The sequence below is a fragment of the Mizuhopecten yessoensis genome, unplaced genomic scaffold (genome assembly GCF_002113885.1).
Source record: "Mizuhopecten yessoensis strain PY_sf001 unplaced genomic scaffold, ASM211388v2 scaffold11177, whole genome shotgun sequence".
NCBI lineage: Eukaryota > Metazoa > Mollusca > Bivalvia > Pectinida > Pectinidae > Mizuhopecten > Mizuhopecten yessoensis.
The window spans coordinates 1,117,130-1,130,279 of record NW_018408918.1 but is presented as its reverse complement, the minus strand read 5'-3'; the positions used below and the strand labels follow the sequence as shown (position 1 = coordinate 1,130,279).

Sequence of the window (13,150 nt, the reverse complement as noted above, 5' to 3'; positions counted from 1 at the left end):
TGTATTACAAGATACATCATATTACTAAAAAAACATTAATTTCGTTTTATTTGGTCTCCATTTGAAAATATTTTTAATTGTAATATTTCAAATAGATCAAATTGAAAATCTTACCAATTTGTTGAATGTAAAAATTCATTATATATATACAAATTCAATGTCATTGTACAACTTAAAACACTTGCAATAGTCACGATAACGTTATATACTCGAGAAAACTTACCTTCTTACCCGTTGTACATTGTATCTACCAATGCTATATCTACTTGCCGATTATTTTATTAAATTAAACCGTGTTGGCTTAATGACGTGTTCACTTCCACCTTTTGTTTTCCCTTATTGTTAGTGAAAAACAATGGACATGCAACAGGCATAAGTGTGGGATAATTGATACTAACCAGATGTAGGAACTGACACATGCAATGTATGGTTGAGTTCGCACCTTAAAACTATGATATAGTCTGTCTCTACTAATCTATCTGCGGAAATAACTACACATATCAACTGAATCATAATTATTTTTTTCATTATGTAACAATGCTTGTCTTGATTGCATCAATAGATATATATGCATAGCGTAGGTTTAACCATTGATCCGGAAACACATAATTAAAATAAAAAGCACAACTCATGGTTGCTTGTCTTTCTATATACAGTTGGTATGAATTCTGATGAAAATGTACTTGTGCGGTTTATCGCCTACGGCTATCCAGTCAAGGCATTACTCTATCAACACGCGTGTTAAACAATGATCGAGTGTGCTTAAATACGAAAGAGAAGGACCGGCCAACCAGGCTACTCTGTTTCCAGGTATGACATCTACAACCGTTGACGTCATAGTGGATACGGTTAAAGAAAAATTGATCACTTCCAATTATGTAAATCATCATAAACATTGTATATAAAGCTAGAGGTGCTGCTCAAAGTTCAGTACAAATTTATTTCTAATCTAGCAACATATCTTGTATACCTATTTATTTTATTAAGTTTCACGATGTTTTTGCATTACGTTTCGTCGTTAAAACTTTTTATATCAACATTTATTTTGCTACAGTCCTTCAGTCTTATCAAAAGTGATGGGACGTTATCGACAAATCCAACAACAGGTACGAAGATTGACACTATTATAATGTTTCAATATAAAAAAATATTACCTGAAAATATTTTTAAATTGACTTTTATTTTAAATATTCTTTTCAATATTTCATTCTTATATTTTTGGAATAAGAGAATAGTTAATTCATGAACATATTTTATATAATTATTGATATGAATATTTTAAAGAATAATCCATACAAATATTATATATGTAATTGATTTCGTTTCAATATTGATTTACACGACCATTATACTTACATAGGATGCAAGGGCCTCATCGACCTCATTGTTGTGATAGACGCATCAGATAGTATCAACGACGAAGACTTCCGTTCGTTAAAAACGTCCATGAATTCCTTCATAGACCTTATTCACATCAACTCTGCTCGCATGGGTATTGTGGTGTATAGTTCAAGGATTTCCTTGGAAATACCTTTGACCGGTGACAAGGTTGGTCTACAGGAGAATGTCACCCATCTGCCTCACGACAAAGAAGGCACCAATACAGACCTAGGCATCGAAAGTATGACCAAACTATTTAAACAGGACGAACGGCCTGGCGTCCCTATGTTGGGATTCGTTTTGACCGACGGAAGGTCCAAGAACCCAAATGCAACTGCAGATCAGGCTCGGGTTGCTAGGGAGTATGGTATCAACATGTACGCCGTAGGTATTGGAAGTTTGATGGACGACGACGAACTGAATGCCATTGCCAGTTCCAAAGATCAAGTGAAAAAGGTTGCCTCATTTTCATTATTGGCTAATTCAATAGGAGACCTCGTCAAATTTGTCTGCCCAAGTAAGTATATCATAATATACTAGTTTTATCATTATATATTTAAAACACAACGACAAGTCTCATATATTGATCTTTTAAGGATGAAAGTAAGGCATACACATGTGATTGCACTTATATAATGAATTATACTCTAATTATATAATGAATTACACTGTTATTATATAATGAAATACACTGTAATTATATAATGAAATACACTGTAATTATATAATGAATTACACTGTAATTATGTAATGAATTACACTGTAATTATGGAATGAATTACACTGTAATAATGTAATGAATTACACTGTAATTATATAATGACTTACAATGTAATTATATACTGACGTACACTGCAGGATGCAGCTGTTTCGTCCTTCTCGGACCTATCAGTGATGATAGGGCCAACAAATGGATCTTAACAACTGTTGAGAGGGAAGGGAGGGTACATAAACAATTTAATACGAAAGTACTGGTTAAATTTGACAACAACCTAAAAGAGATGATTGTGGCCATCAGCGTCAGTCTATGTATTTCAAGTTTATATTCAGTTTTATGTCATGACATTGGATTTTATAAACTGAGCAGAAAGAAAAGAAGTTCCTGCAGTGTTTTACCTTTTATTTGTAATTTTCAGCGACTACCACAACAACTACAACGACAACAACCACCACTACTACCACTACCACTCCTGCTCCTACCACTACCACAACCACCACGACAACTACACCTGCGCCTACCACAACCACTGCTAAAGCTCCAGAACCAAGCACGCTGCCCCCATCAAAAGGTACTTTGTTTAACTGGTGTAAAGACGATGCTACTGAACTTGCTAATCTTTAAATAAAGAATATAATTTTAAGTAAAAACTTAACTTATATTAAACATGTAAGGAGTTATTGGAGATTACGTACACTAACATTTCTGCCTGAAAGAGTCCAAAGCATATTGTAAAAAGCATCTCAAATGATGACCTGTTGAAATTATTTATTTATTTATAGTAAAATATCATAGCCAACTGTGATTTGTTTCGCTAAATATAAAGCACATGATGTTCCTCTGTTCCGGAATTTAGGATAATTAATTCCATTCTATTTGCAGGCGTGTGTGACGACTGTACCATCGTTAACGGTATAGGTTTTAATCCTCACCCAGAGGAATGTGACAAGTTTGTCCAATGTTTCTTCGGAGATAATGGAGAAGTTCGTGCCATAGATAGACAGTGTGGGTTTGGCCAGTACTGGGACCAAACAGTGCTCACCTGCAGAAAGGCTGCTGAAGTTCCATGTCGTAGAGGTAAGAATGATTTCTTTGTTTATTTGATCCGTCACAAATGATAAAATCTGACATTTTTTCAAGATGACGATATTTAATGTCTCATGAAAATATATGAATTGATTTGAAATGAATTAAAAAAGAAGAATATGTTGTTAATTTCTCGATAATTACTTTTGTTAAGACAAAACCCCGAAGTTTTTGATTTAAAGAAGTAAACTAAATGAATCACATAGATATACATGTATATGATATAGCTTTAAGACCAATTGTGCAACTTTTTCAGAAAAAAAATCAAATGAATAAATAAATTAATGATAAACATGGTTGTAATAAAAAAAAGATAAATAGATAGATAAATAAATTAATTAATTAATACAAATAAACATGAGTTGTAATAATATTTTCAGAGAAATGCCGATACCCATTTCTGTTGTCCTACCCATACACCGGTGTAAGCAGCTGCCGAGCGCACTGGAAATGTAACATGGGCAAATCTGAGGGTATGTGTTGTCCCAAAGGCTATTCTTACACACCCTACTATGGATGCAAGGCCGACTCAAGTTGTAACGACCCATGTCCGCCATTATTCACCCACCAGACCGGGGGATGTGATACGATGATGGTGGTCGGGAATCCCAAGGTGTATAAACAGCACGTCAATGGATTTGGTTGGATGGAACGTCCCTGTGCCCCAGGAACCCGCTACAATGCTATGATTTGTGGCTGCGAAATGTACGAAAGCATCGTACCTGGCAAAGGTAATTATTCATACAAAGGCCTAATAACATAACAAATTGAAAAGTATCATAAACTACCCTCTTTTTATACAGAACTATATGATATGCATTTGTCTTCGTGTTTAAATATAGAAGTACATATTATACTAATGCAAAGATGTTAAACCTACCAATGTGTTGTTAGGGTATTGTTATGTGCTTCTTATACGTTTTTGCGTCATGTTTAAATATGATAAAACATATGTTTTTAGAAAAATTTAAAATATTATAAATAGGCATTTTTTCTTCATATATCTTTGAATGTGTATTTTATGTCTTTCCTTTGACATTTCAGAGTGCAAACCAGTTGTCAACATTCCATTCGATGGAGATGTGAAGAATATTGCCGATGGAACCATTCACGTAGAGAACGACAATGTTGAAGTCCTTCGAAACAGCTATGGCTACTTCAATGGTAGTTCCAAATTATATATCCCCTATTTCGCCAATATGGAGTTTTACACAGATTTTGTCATCATCATGAAGTTTCTTCCGATCAAAACAGGTGTTCAAGCGCTGCTAAGCAACAGCGACTGTTGTAATGATGGAGCTACCATTAATATCCTCAAAACCTCAAGAAACATTTACTTCCGGGCAAAAGCTGACGCAAAGGAATCAGCTTCAATCCGCCTTGGAATACTTGTAAGTACATATTGTAATGTATTTTGCACCTCCCTCTGATTTGCGCGCTGCTGTATAAATATAATCCACGTGTCGTACTTGAGTAGACAGTAACATTCACAATGAGAATATTTGCTATTTATTTGTTAACGACACGGATGTCTTCAATACAATATGGTATTCTGTTAGGTGTAAACACAAAAATAACTGAGTAAGAAACTTCAAAGTATAGTAACAATACTATTGAGCATTAATGTCAGGACAGACCTTCATTATTTTACACACTAACAATGATAAATAACGAAGAATTTATTGTTTCTTTTACAGCATGGAAACTGGAATAAGATCTACTTCATCCACAATCACTACAGTCTCGAAGCAAGAAGCAACGAGAGGACGACCGAGACGGACGCTTACGGACCTATTAGGACAAGTTCAACAGGCCTACAGATCGGATACAGCAAAGGTTTCGAAAACTTCGTCGGCTTTATGGACTATGTGAAGGTCTTTATGTGCCGCCCGTCCGGAGTGTAACCGGGACAATGACCACCATACACTTTCATTATTGATTATCATGTATTACTTCTAGTTGTTTCATTTCTAGTGTGGAAAACAATCGAAAATTCAATCTTTATTAATCTAGTAATTGAAATACAGATGAAAGTGCTTTGCCTTTCATCTAAGACGACAACAAACCAATGATTATAACTGTTGTTTTGATAAGGCATCATAGGTACAGATGATTTCTTATACAACGCCTCTTTTAACATATTCGTGATATCATTTTGTATATTGTTTATGTCTTAAATTAAGAAGTGACCTATCTGTGTCTCCTTTGTATAATGCAATTTGTTATCATTGGTGACAAATCGTTCCGTTTTTCCAATTTGTGCAATAACTACACGATCACCGATCTCCAAGTTATATCATATCTTAATATTTATTTAAGTGAGTTATATAAAATGAACATGTTACAACAGCATGTCAGTAAAAAGATGTACTTATGCTTTAACTGAACGTAGTGATGTCTTGAAGTGTACATTTGTGTGCAATATAAGCCGAGTGAGTGACTTTGACTTAATGTTAAACGTGTACAGTTGAATAAATGTAAACCAATTTAAAAAAAGTATTATACGTCCAAGGATGCTGGGTTACATATTCCTTTGTCTGTGTGTTTTTAATGTTTAGTTAGGCATGCTATTTATCATGATACAATTATAATTTATATTTTAATATATTTGCTCTTGAATAAATGTTACATTTAAATATTTATCCTTTTTGTACACTGCTTGTTTATTTAATGACCTGAAAGAACACTTTAGTATAACAAGTACTAATTGTAATGGGGACCATTTCAGAAGTCCCCCAAACGACCCCTTTGCTACGAAATGATTGCTGAAAGCGGAAAATGGACGTTACGGCTGTAGTCGGGGTGTACTAAAGTATACCTATATACCAATGTTCATGGAACTCGGAGGATATTAAAAATTTGGACCAATCAGAGGCCAGGAAATGGCGGCCATTTTGTTAATACCGGAAATGGACGTTACAGTTGTAAATGTGGTGTCATATATATTACCTATATACCAATTTTCATGAAAATCCGACAGCATTTAAATTTTGACCTATTTGTTGCCTCCCTTTGGCGGCAATTGTGTTTTAAGAATCAGAAATCAAGAAAGCACACTGCCTCTCATACACGAGCACACATGTACAGTTTCGTTCAATTCCTTTCGGTAGTTTTCGAGAAAAATGGCGGAAACCTCCCTGGCGGAAGAAAGTGGAAGAAATAATTAAAATAAGATTTATATAATAATCTTATTTTTTATGTTAATGACCGTAGCGACTAAACAACGACTGATCTGAGTACATCTTGACTAAATTAGATGATCTGACCACGCGGGCTTTTTGTAAAAGGTTTACTTGCCGAAATATACACAATGGAAGTTCCAGTCTAATCCGCCTTGCTACTTCCAGTCGCCGTTTTGTAAACAGAACCTTATCTCGAGCTGATGCGCGTTTGAAAGAGTTGAAGTATTGCAAAGCTTCTAAATGATCATGCCCAGAACATACTCTCTAAGGATGATGTTTTTGATAAATTTAATATCAATTGTTTACAATATTTCCTTTCTGTATCACTTTTATTAATTCATAAAAAAACAAATTGATTTTTTCCCCTTCAATCGTTTTTCTTTCAAATGATAAAACAAATTTTTTGGGGAAAAAATGTTCTAGTTTCGAGATTATGATCAAACGTCGTCTGCTCGGCAAACATTCAAGAAAATAATATTTACAATGTATTGATATCTTAATTTTAATATAGTTGAATATATGTCATAGTTAACATAAGCTCTCAGGAGCTTGTATTTCGACAAACATTTATAGATATAAATGGTAAAACATTGCAACAGTGTAAAGGCAAACAACAGATTTTATCATAAGAAATTTGGCACTAACAAAACTTACTTAGTAAAACTTAAAAGCAGTCTAGAGGGCTGGTAATTGTACAGCCCCTACCTAACATCCCTCTGGATACTGCTAAACAAAATATTTTTTTTTGAAACATAGCGTTTATTTGTAACCTGGAGCACGGGTTTGGTAGCCGTTAATATTGGGAGACGTTTTTAGTATTGTATTGTCTCGGTTTGGCTACGAACGCTTTCCAGGTCAGGTAATAGAGCATCAAGTGTATTAAATTCAAATATAGCATCACTTCCCAACAATCATGGATTCATATGGGTACAATGTTATTAAAATAGCATTCATACAGTGCATGCAAGCTGAAATTACCAAATGATTGGTTTAAAATTACAAGTCATAATTTTCATGAAAATATCCAAATAAATAAGATCTTTATGTCAAAATAAACTTCAGGTTTGGTTAATTATTGTTTAATGTACGTCCTATCAACAGCTATACATGTTCATTTAAGGATGGCCTCCCCCATTTGCGAGATGCATGTGTGTGGTGAGTTTGTGCATAATTATTTTTTGTTTTGGAAGTCTGTGGTATGTTCCTGTTTATCTACTTGTGATAGCGCAGGTCTGATACTGACTTTATAGTGTAATTTCACTGGAGCATACTGCTGAAGACACATCGTAATTTACAAAATGTACGATCGAACCTCGTTATCTCACCATCTTCAATAGCCAAGTGTTCATAATTTAATTTTGTACTATTCAACATTGGCGGATTTAGCCTTGTGTTTAATTTCCCTCCCCTGTCACCTAGCACAAGATACTTTACTAGCAAAACTTTAAACTTTAAAGATGATTTCAGCACTGGTCGCCTATGTATTTCCCTTGGTTATCATTAACAGTTAGAATATGGCCAATTATATATGTATATAATTATCTCTACCAACTGATCAAATACAGAAAATGTTTCTTTAAGTATTGTCCTCCTTTGTGTTTATATATGTATACCATAGGATGGTAATTCGTTCCAAGTCCCTGTACCAGGTTCAAAAATTTGGAAGCTTAGAGAACAAGGCTAAATCTGCTAAGGTTGAATACATCAATATGTGAATACAAAATGAACGCTTGGCTAGCAGAGATGAGATGTTACAGATTGGACAGATAATGACTAGGCTGAAAACATGTATGGAATGTGTATTTCTTAAGAGAGGCTGTATAAACACATTATGAATATGTAATATTATGATGGAAGTCCATTTTACCCGAATTATCTGAGGTTATTTTTTTATATACCTTCAGTTCATCTGTATTTCGACACTGTTCTCTGTATAAGTAATAAGGGATCAGTTTGTTTTTGGGGGTTTATAAATCCTCGCAACCACTTTTAAGTCATATGTATAAGAAAGGTCTGCCAAAGATTTGATTCGTTGACAACTTTACTACAAATATATAGCAGGAATTGAGCTTTCTATATCCACTGCACTACACTTCATATTATTTGTTGACATTTTTCTGCTACAATACATGGAGTTTCCTCAAAAGATGCTGATAACCGAAAAGAGTCTGAAACCTTAATCATATCTTTTAGAATACCATGTTTAAAAATGAAGGTTATACATGTGTAGCGGAACTGGACTGGGTCGATCGTCGGCGACCAGATAACTCAATTGGTAGAGCATCCGTCTAGAGTTCGGAAGGTCCCGGGTTCGAACCGCGGTCTGGCCGTGCAATTTTCCTCTCCTGACACATTTGGCGCCAAACAAAATATACCCACAGAAGATGGTTTATAGGGTCTCGTGTGTCTTCGGGGTCGTAGACTTTGTTAAAGGAGGGAGGAATGTAGGCAATTGGTAGAGCATCCGTCTAGAGTTCGGAAGGTCCCGGGTTCGAACCGCGGTCTGGCCGTGCTTTTTTCCTCTCCTGTCACATTTAGTGTAAATGATGAACATTGATTATGTTGCCTTACAAGCGTCAGCTGTAGGGAATTTCCTTTTAGCTCAGCGGTAGTGCATCGAGCTGGAGAACCAAGGGTCGCGGGTTCGAGCCCCAGCGACGGCACTATCTTTATCACTATTTCTCGTCCTATTACACATGTATCTCTTCGATCCACTAAACATCAACAAACAACATTTAAACCCTTCATTCCCTAAACCTTTGATAATAAGGATTGTAAAAAACAATGAATATGTGTTCGCTTAAATGTTAAAATATTTCCGTTCAACATTCATATTTACGGTGGTGTTCAAATCCACTAATACACAAGTTAACATAAAATTGTACTGCAGTATTTTTTGGTCTGACTTTTGACAGCTAAATAAGTCTCATAAAGGGTCTTTGACCTATCAGAAGTTGAAGTTGAAGTAGCCAAAGTTATTTTACTTTGGTGTAGAAGCATCCTATTTTCACAAACTTGAAGAGTTGTGCCCCTTTGTTTGCTTTCCTATACATCTTATTCTGGCAGTTTATCATTCATATTTTTTTTCCCCCATTTGTTATGCACTTCATATACATCTGATGAGAATGGGAGATATCTAAAAATGCAAAAAATTCACCAAGAAAGCTGAAAGTTACAAAAGGCCTAAAGGTGAAACTTTACACCATGCAGGCCAGTTTTGAACATTTCACTGTAATGTTTGTTTTACTTTCCATGTGGGGAGGATTTTAAATGCATCTCGACTGTTATATCAATCAATTAATTTTCATTTAAATGGTGTCCCTGAGAATTATTTCTTATATAATCTAAAATGTGTTTCAAGTAATACTCATACTCTTTGTTTTAAACTAGGAACACTTGCTATGTATTTTTGCAGCTATGATTGATTGTCTTCCTTTTGATAATATTCCTGTGAGTTGTATCCCTCACACGATTTACTCATATTCCTTTCTGTTATATATCGGATATAGTTTTTTACTTCTATAAGTTCCCAGTGTCCTTTTAGATAAAATATGTCATGTTTAGGTGATTTTTGAGAATTGGTGGTTTTGCGAAAGCTTATTGTTTTGCAAAGGATCAACTTTTATATGTTTATAACATATATAGAATGCTTCCATAGCTACCACATTCTTTAAAATGTATTTTTTCCCCAGTTATTTTGTAAAAAAATATCCAGAAATTTCAGTTAGTTTTGAGTTCGAACCCCGTGTTGATATTCCATTTTTTGCTGGAGTTAATGCCCTTTGCACATAGGAAATTATCAATTTCAACTTTTTAAAAAACTTATTTTCGCTACCGCTTGCCATATTAATTTGAAACTTTATGGCTTTATCATAATAGATTACAGTGTTTGAACCATGTATTAATATTCCATTTTTGACTGGAGTTATGGCCCTTTTACACATAGGAAATTCTCATAATTAACTGTTTTCAATATTATTTGTAACTTAGTATACATGTATAATGGATTACAGTTTGTCAGTTAGAATCCAGTGTCAATGTTTTATTTTTCTGGAGTTATAGCCCTTTGCACGTAGGACATTCTTATTAGTAACTGTATTTTTTTTCGCGACCACTTGACACATCAATACGTAACTTGATGCTTGACTTTTTCTTGAATGATGGATTATAGTTCGAGTTCGATCCTCATGTTCCAAATTCTATTTATTGCTTGAAGCAACACATTGGCACACATAATACGTATCATGCACTAATGGCCTCAGATGTTGTGTGGACGTTAAGCTCCCCCAACCAACCAACAGGATGCTTTTCATATGGCCATTATAGTGACCATGATATTTCAAAATGGCACCCTTCAATTGTGTGGGTGCACGTGTCGGCAACATATCCACTTCCTTCGAATTGTAGTTTTCTTCTATAGATGTCTCATTGACACCCGTCCTCGTATGACCCTGGCTGTTGTGAGGACATAAATTACCTAATAGACTACATCATTTGAAGTTCTTCTCTATGGATTGATGATGTTTTCAAATCAATGGCATGGAGCATTACTTGGTTAAGAAGACTGAATATCTCTCATAATAATCTGGCTCCCTAGGGGGAGGAGTGGGGTCCCAAAGGGGGATTCTTCAATTCAATTACACAATTTGTTTTTAGGACCCATGTACATCTTCAGTAATCAGGTTTTCCGTCTGTCTGTCCTTCTTTCTGTTTTTAAGTTACCTGCCAAGGACAAGTGAGCTTTTGCCCTGGTGCGGCGTCAGTCTTATGGTCATCGTCCGGCTCTGGGGCGTCAACTTTTCCCTTTTAACATCTTCTTCTCAATAACCCAGAGACCTAGAGACCTGCTTTTGGGCATGTAGCGTGCTGAGATGAAGGGCTATCAAGTTTGTTCAAATGAGTGATCTTGCCCGACTTTTCACAAGGGATAAATGAAGTAAAATGTTTAAACGACTTATTTCCAATAACCAAAGGGCCCAGAGACCTGATATTGTGCCTGTAGCATGCTTGAATAAAAGACTACCAAGTTTGTTCAAATGAACTATCTTGCCTGCCTTCCAAGATCACAAAAGTCAAATGTGCTAAAATCTTAAAACAACTTCTCAATAACTAGGAGGACCATGATATTGAGCCAATAGCATGCCTTGATGAGAGGCTACGAAATGTGTTCAAATGAATGACATTGACCGACTTTTAACTTCACAGGGGTCAAATGTGCTAACATATTTAAACAACTTCTTAATAACCAAGCGGCCAAGATACCTGCTATTGGGCCTGTATCATGCTGGGATGAAGGGCTACCAAGTTTGTTCAAATAAATGACCTTGATCTACATTCAAGGTAACAGGGGTCAAATGTGAAATACTTGAATAAAGTGGTAATGAACTTAGCATCCACATAAATGACCTAGATCAGCTTCAAAGTTGCATTAGGAGCATGTGAGCGATACAGGCCCATTGGGCTTCTTGTTTAATTTCTGCACAATATCTTCAGTACTGTTGGTTGGATTGCTTTCAGACTTCATCCAGTGCTTTTTTGAAGAAAGTGCTTGCTTTGAATAGTTTTTTTTAGGCCCGGCAGTCAAAGGTCAAGGTCACTGTTACCATGAATAGAAAATTAGTTTAGGCACAATATGTCGAATTCTGTTGGGATGATTACACTCAGGCTTTATCAAGTGCTACCTCAGAGAAAGTGCCTGCTTTGGTGTTTTGGTGGTCAAAGGTAAAGGTCATTGTTACTTTAGAAAGTATTTGCTGAGGATACAAATTGTAACTTTTGAGGCATGGATATCAAAGTTCAAGATTAATGTTACTGTAAATAGAAAAACATTTCATGCACCATATTTGGAGCTCTTTTGGGCCATAAGCACTCAGACTTTATCCAGTGTAATAAAATGTTTGCTGAAGCCTTTGGATAGCTTTTCAGCCTTTCATATCAAATGTCTAGGTCACTTACTATAAATAGAACATCAGTTTGTGCACTGTATTTCGAATTCTGTTGGACTGATCACACTCAAATTTTATCTAGTCCTTCCTGGAAGAAAATGCCTACTTGGGATAACTTTTCAGGTCCAGTGGTCAAAGGTCAATAAGTCACTATAAATAGAAAATCTGTTTAATGCACTAATGCAAAATTAAAAATTTATCTTTGATTTCTCTTTGGCTGATTACACTCTGACCTTATCCAGTGCTTCCTCAAAGAAAGTGCCTGCTTGGGATAGCTTTAAAGGCCTGAGGGCTAGGTCTCTATCACTGTTACAATATGAATAGAAAATCAGTTTATAAAATGCACTACTTATATTTTGAGTTCTGTTGGGCTGATAACACTCTAGACTTTATCCATTGCTTTTATAAAAGAAAAAACTTTCACTAGTGTTTGCTACATGTATACCTAACCACAGTTTCTTTTAAATCTACAACAAACATAATTATGGAGAATAGTCACGGCGGCATTTAAAAAATATTTATATAAATCTTAGTACCGGTGAGCTTGAAATAATAATAATAATGATAATAAGAAACGGAGCTAAAACAATAAGTCACCCTACTTTGTTTGGGGGACTTAACTAAAGTCTATGGCTGACCAGTACACTGATCGATCAAAAAGACCTCAAAGTGTAGTTAATAGCACACCTATGGTAAAGTGTAGTTCAGAGCACACCTATGGTAAAGTGTAGTTTATAGCACACCTATGGTAAAGTGTAGGTACATGTAATAGCACACCTATGGTAAAGTGTTGTTAATAGCACACCTATTGTAAAGTGTAGTTAATAGCACACCTGTGG

At 35.3% G+C, this 13,150-nt stretch overlaps 1 protein-coding gene across 1 annotated transcript; it reads left to right on the top strand.

The window, feature by feature from the left end:
- Positions 1-943: 943 nt before the first annotated feature.
- LOC110440284 (protein PIF-like) lies at positions 944-5,824 on the top strand. The gene is made up of 7 exons (XM_021483257.1): positions 944-1,106; positions 1,361-1,897; positions 2,517-2,669; positions 2,981-3,175; positions 3,565-3,915; positions 4,229-4,575; positions 4,882-5,824. Exons 1-7 carry the CDS (start codon positions 995-997, stop codon positions 5,086-5,088), a joined length of 1,902 nt encoding a protein of 633 aa, XP_021338932.1. The 5' UTR covers positions 944-994; the 3' UTR covers positions 5,089-5,824.
- The last annotated feature ends 7,326 nt before the right edge of the window (positions 5,825-13,150 follow it).

What these genes read in the sequence shown, in the direction of transcription:
- LOC110440284 (XM_021483257.1), top strand. Translation starts at nt 995, where the DNA reads ATGTTTTTGCATTACGTTTCGTCGTTAAAACTTTTTATATCAACATTT. An exon ending in CACGCTGCCCCCATCAAAAG is followed by an intron (nt 2,670 to 2,980) that starts GTACTTTGTTTA and finishes TTCTATTTGCAG; the next exon opens with GCGTGTGTGACGACTGTACC. An exon ending in AAGCATCGTACCTGGCAAAG is followed by an intron (nt 3,916 to 4,228) that starts GTAATTATTCAT and finishes TTGACATTTCAG; the next exon opens with AGTGCAAACCAGTTGTCAAC.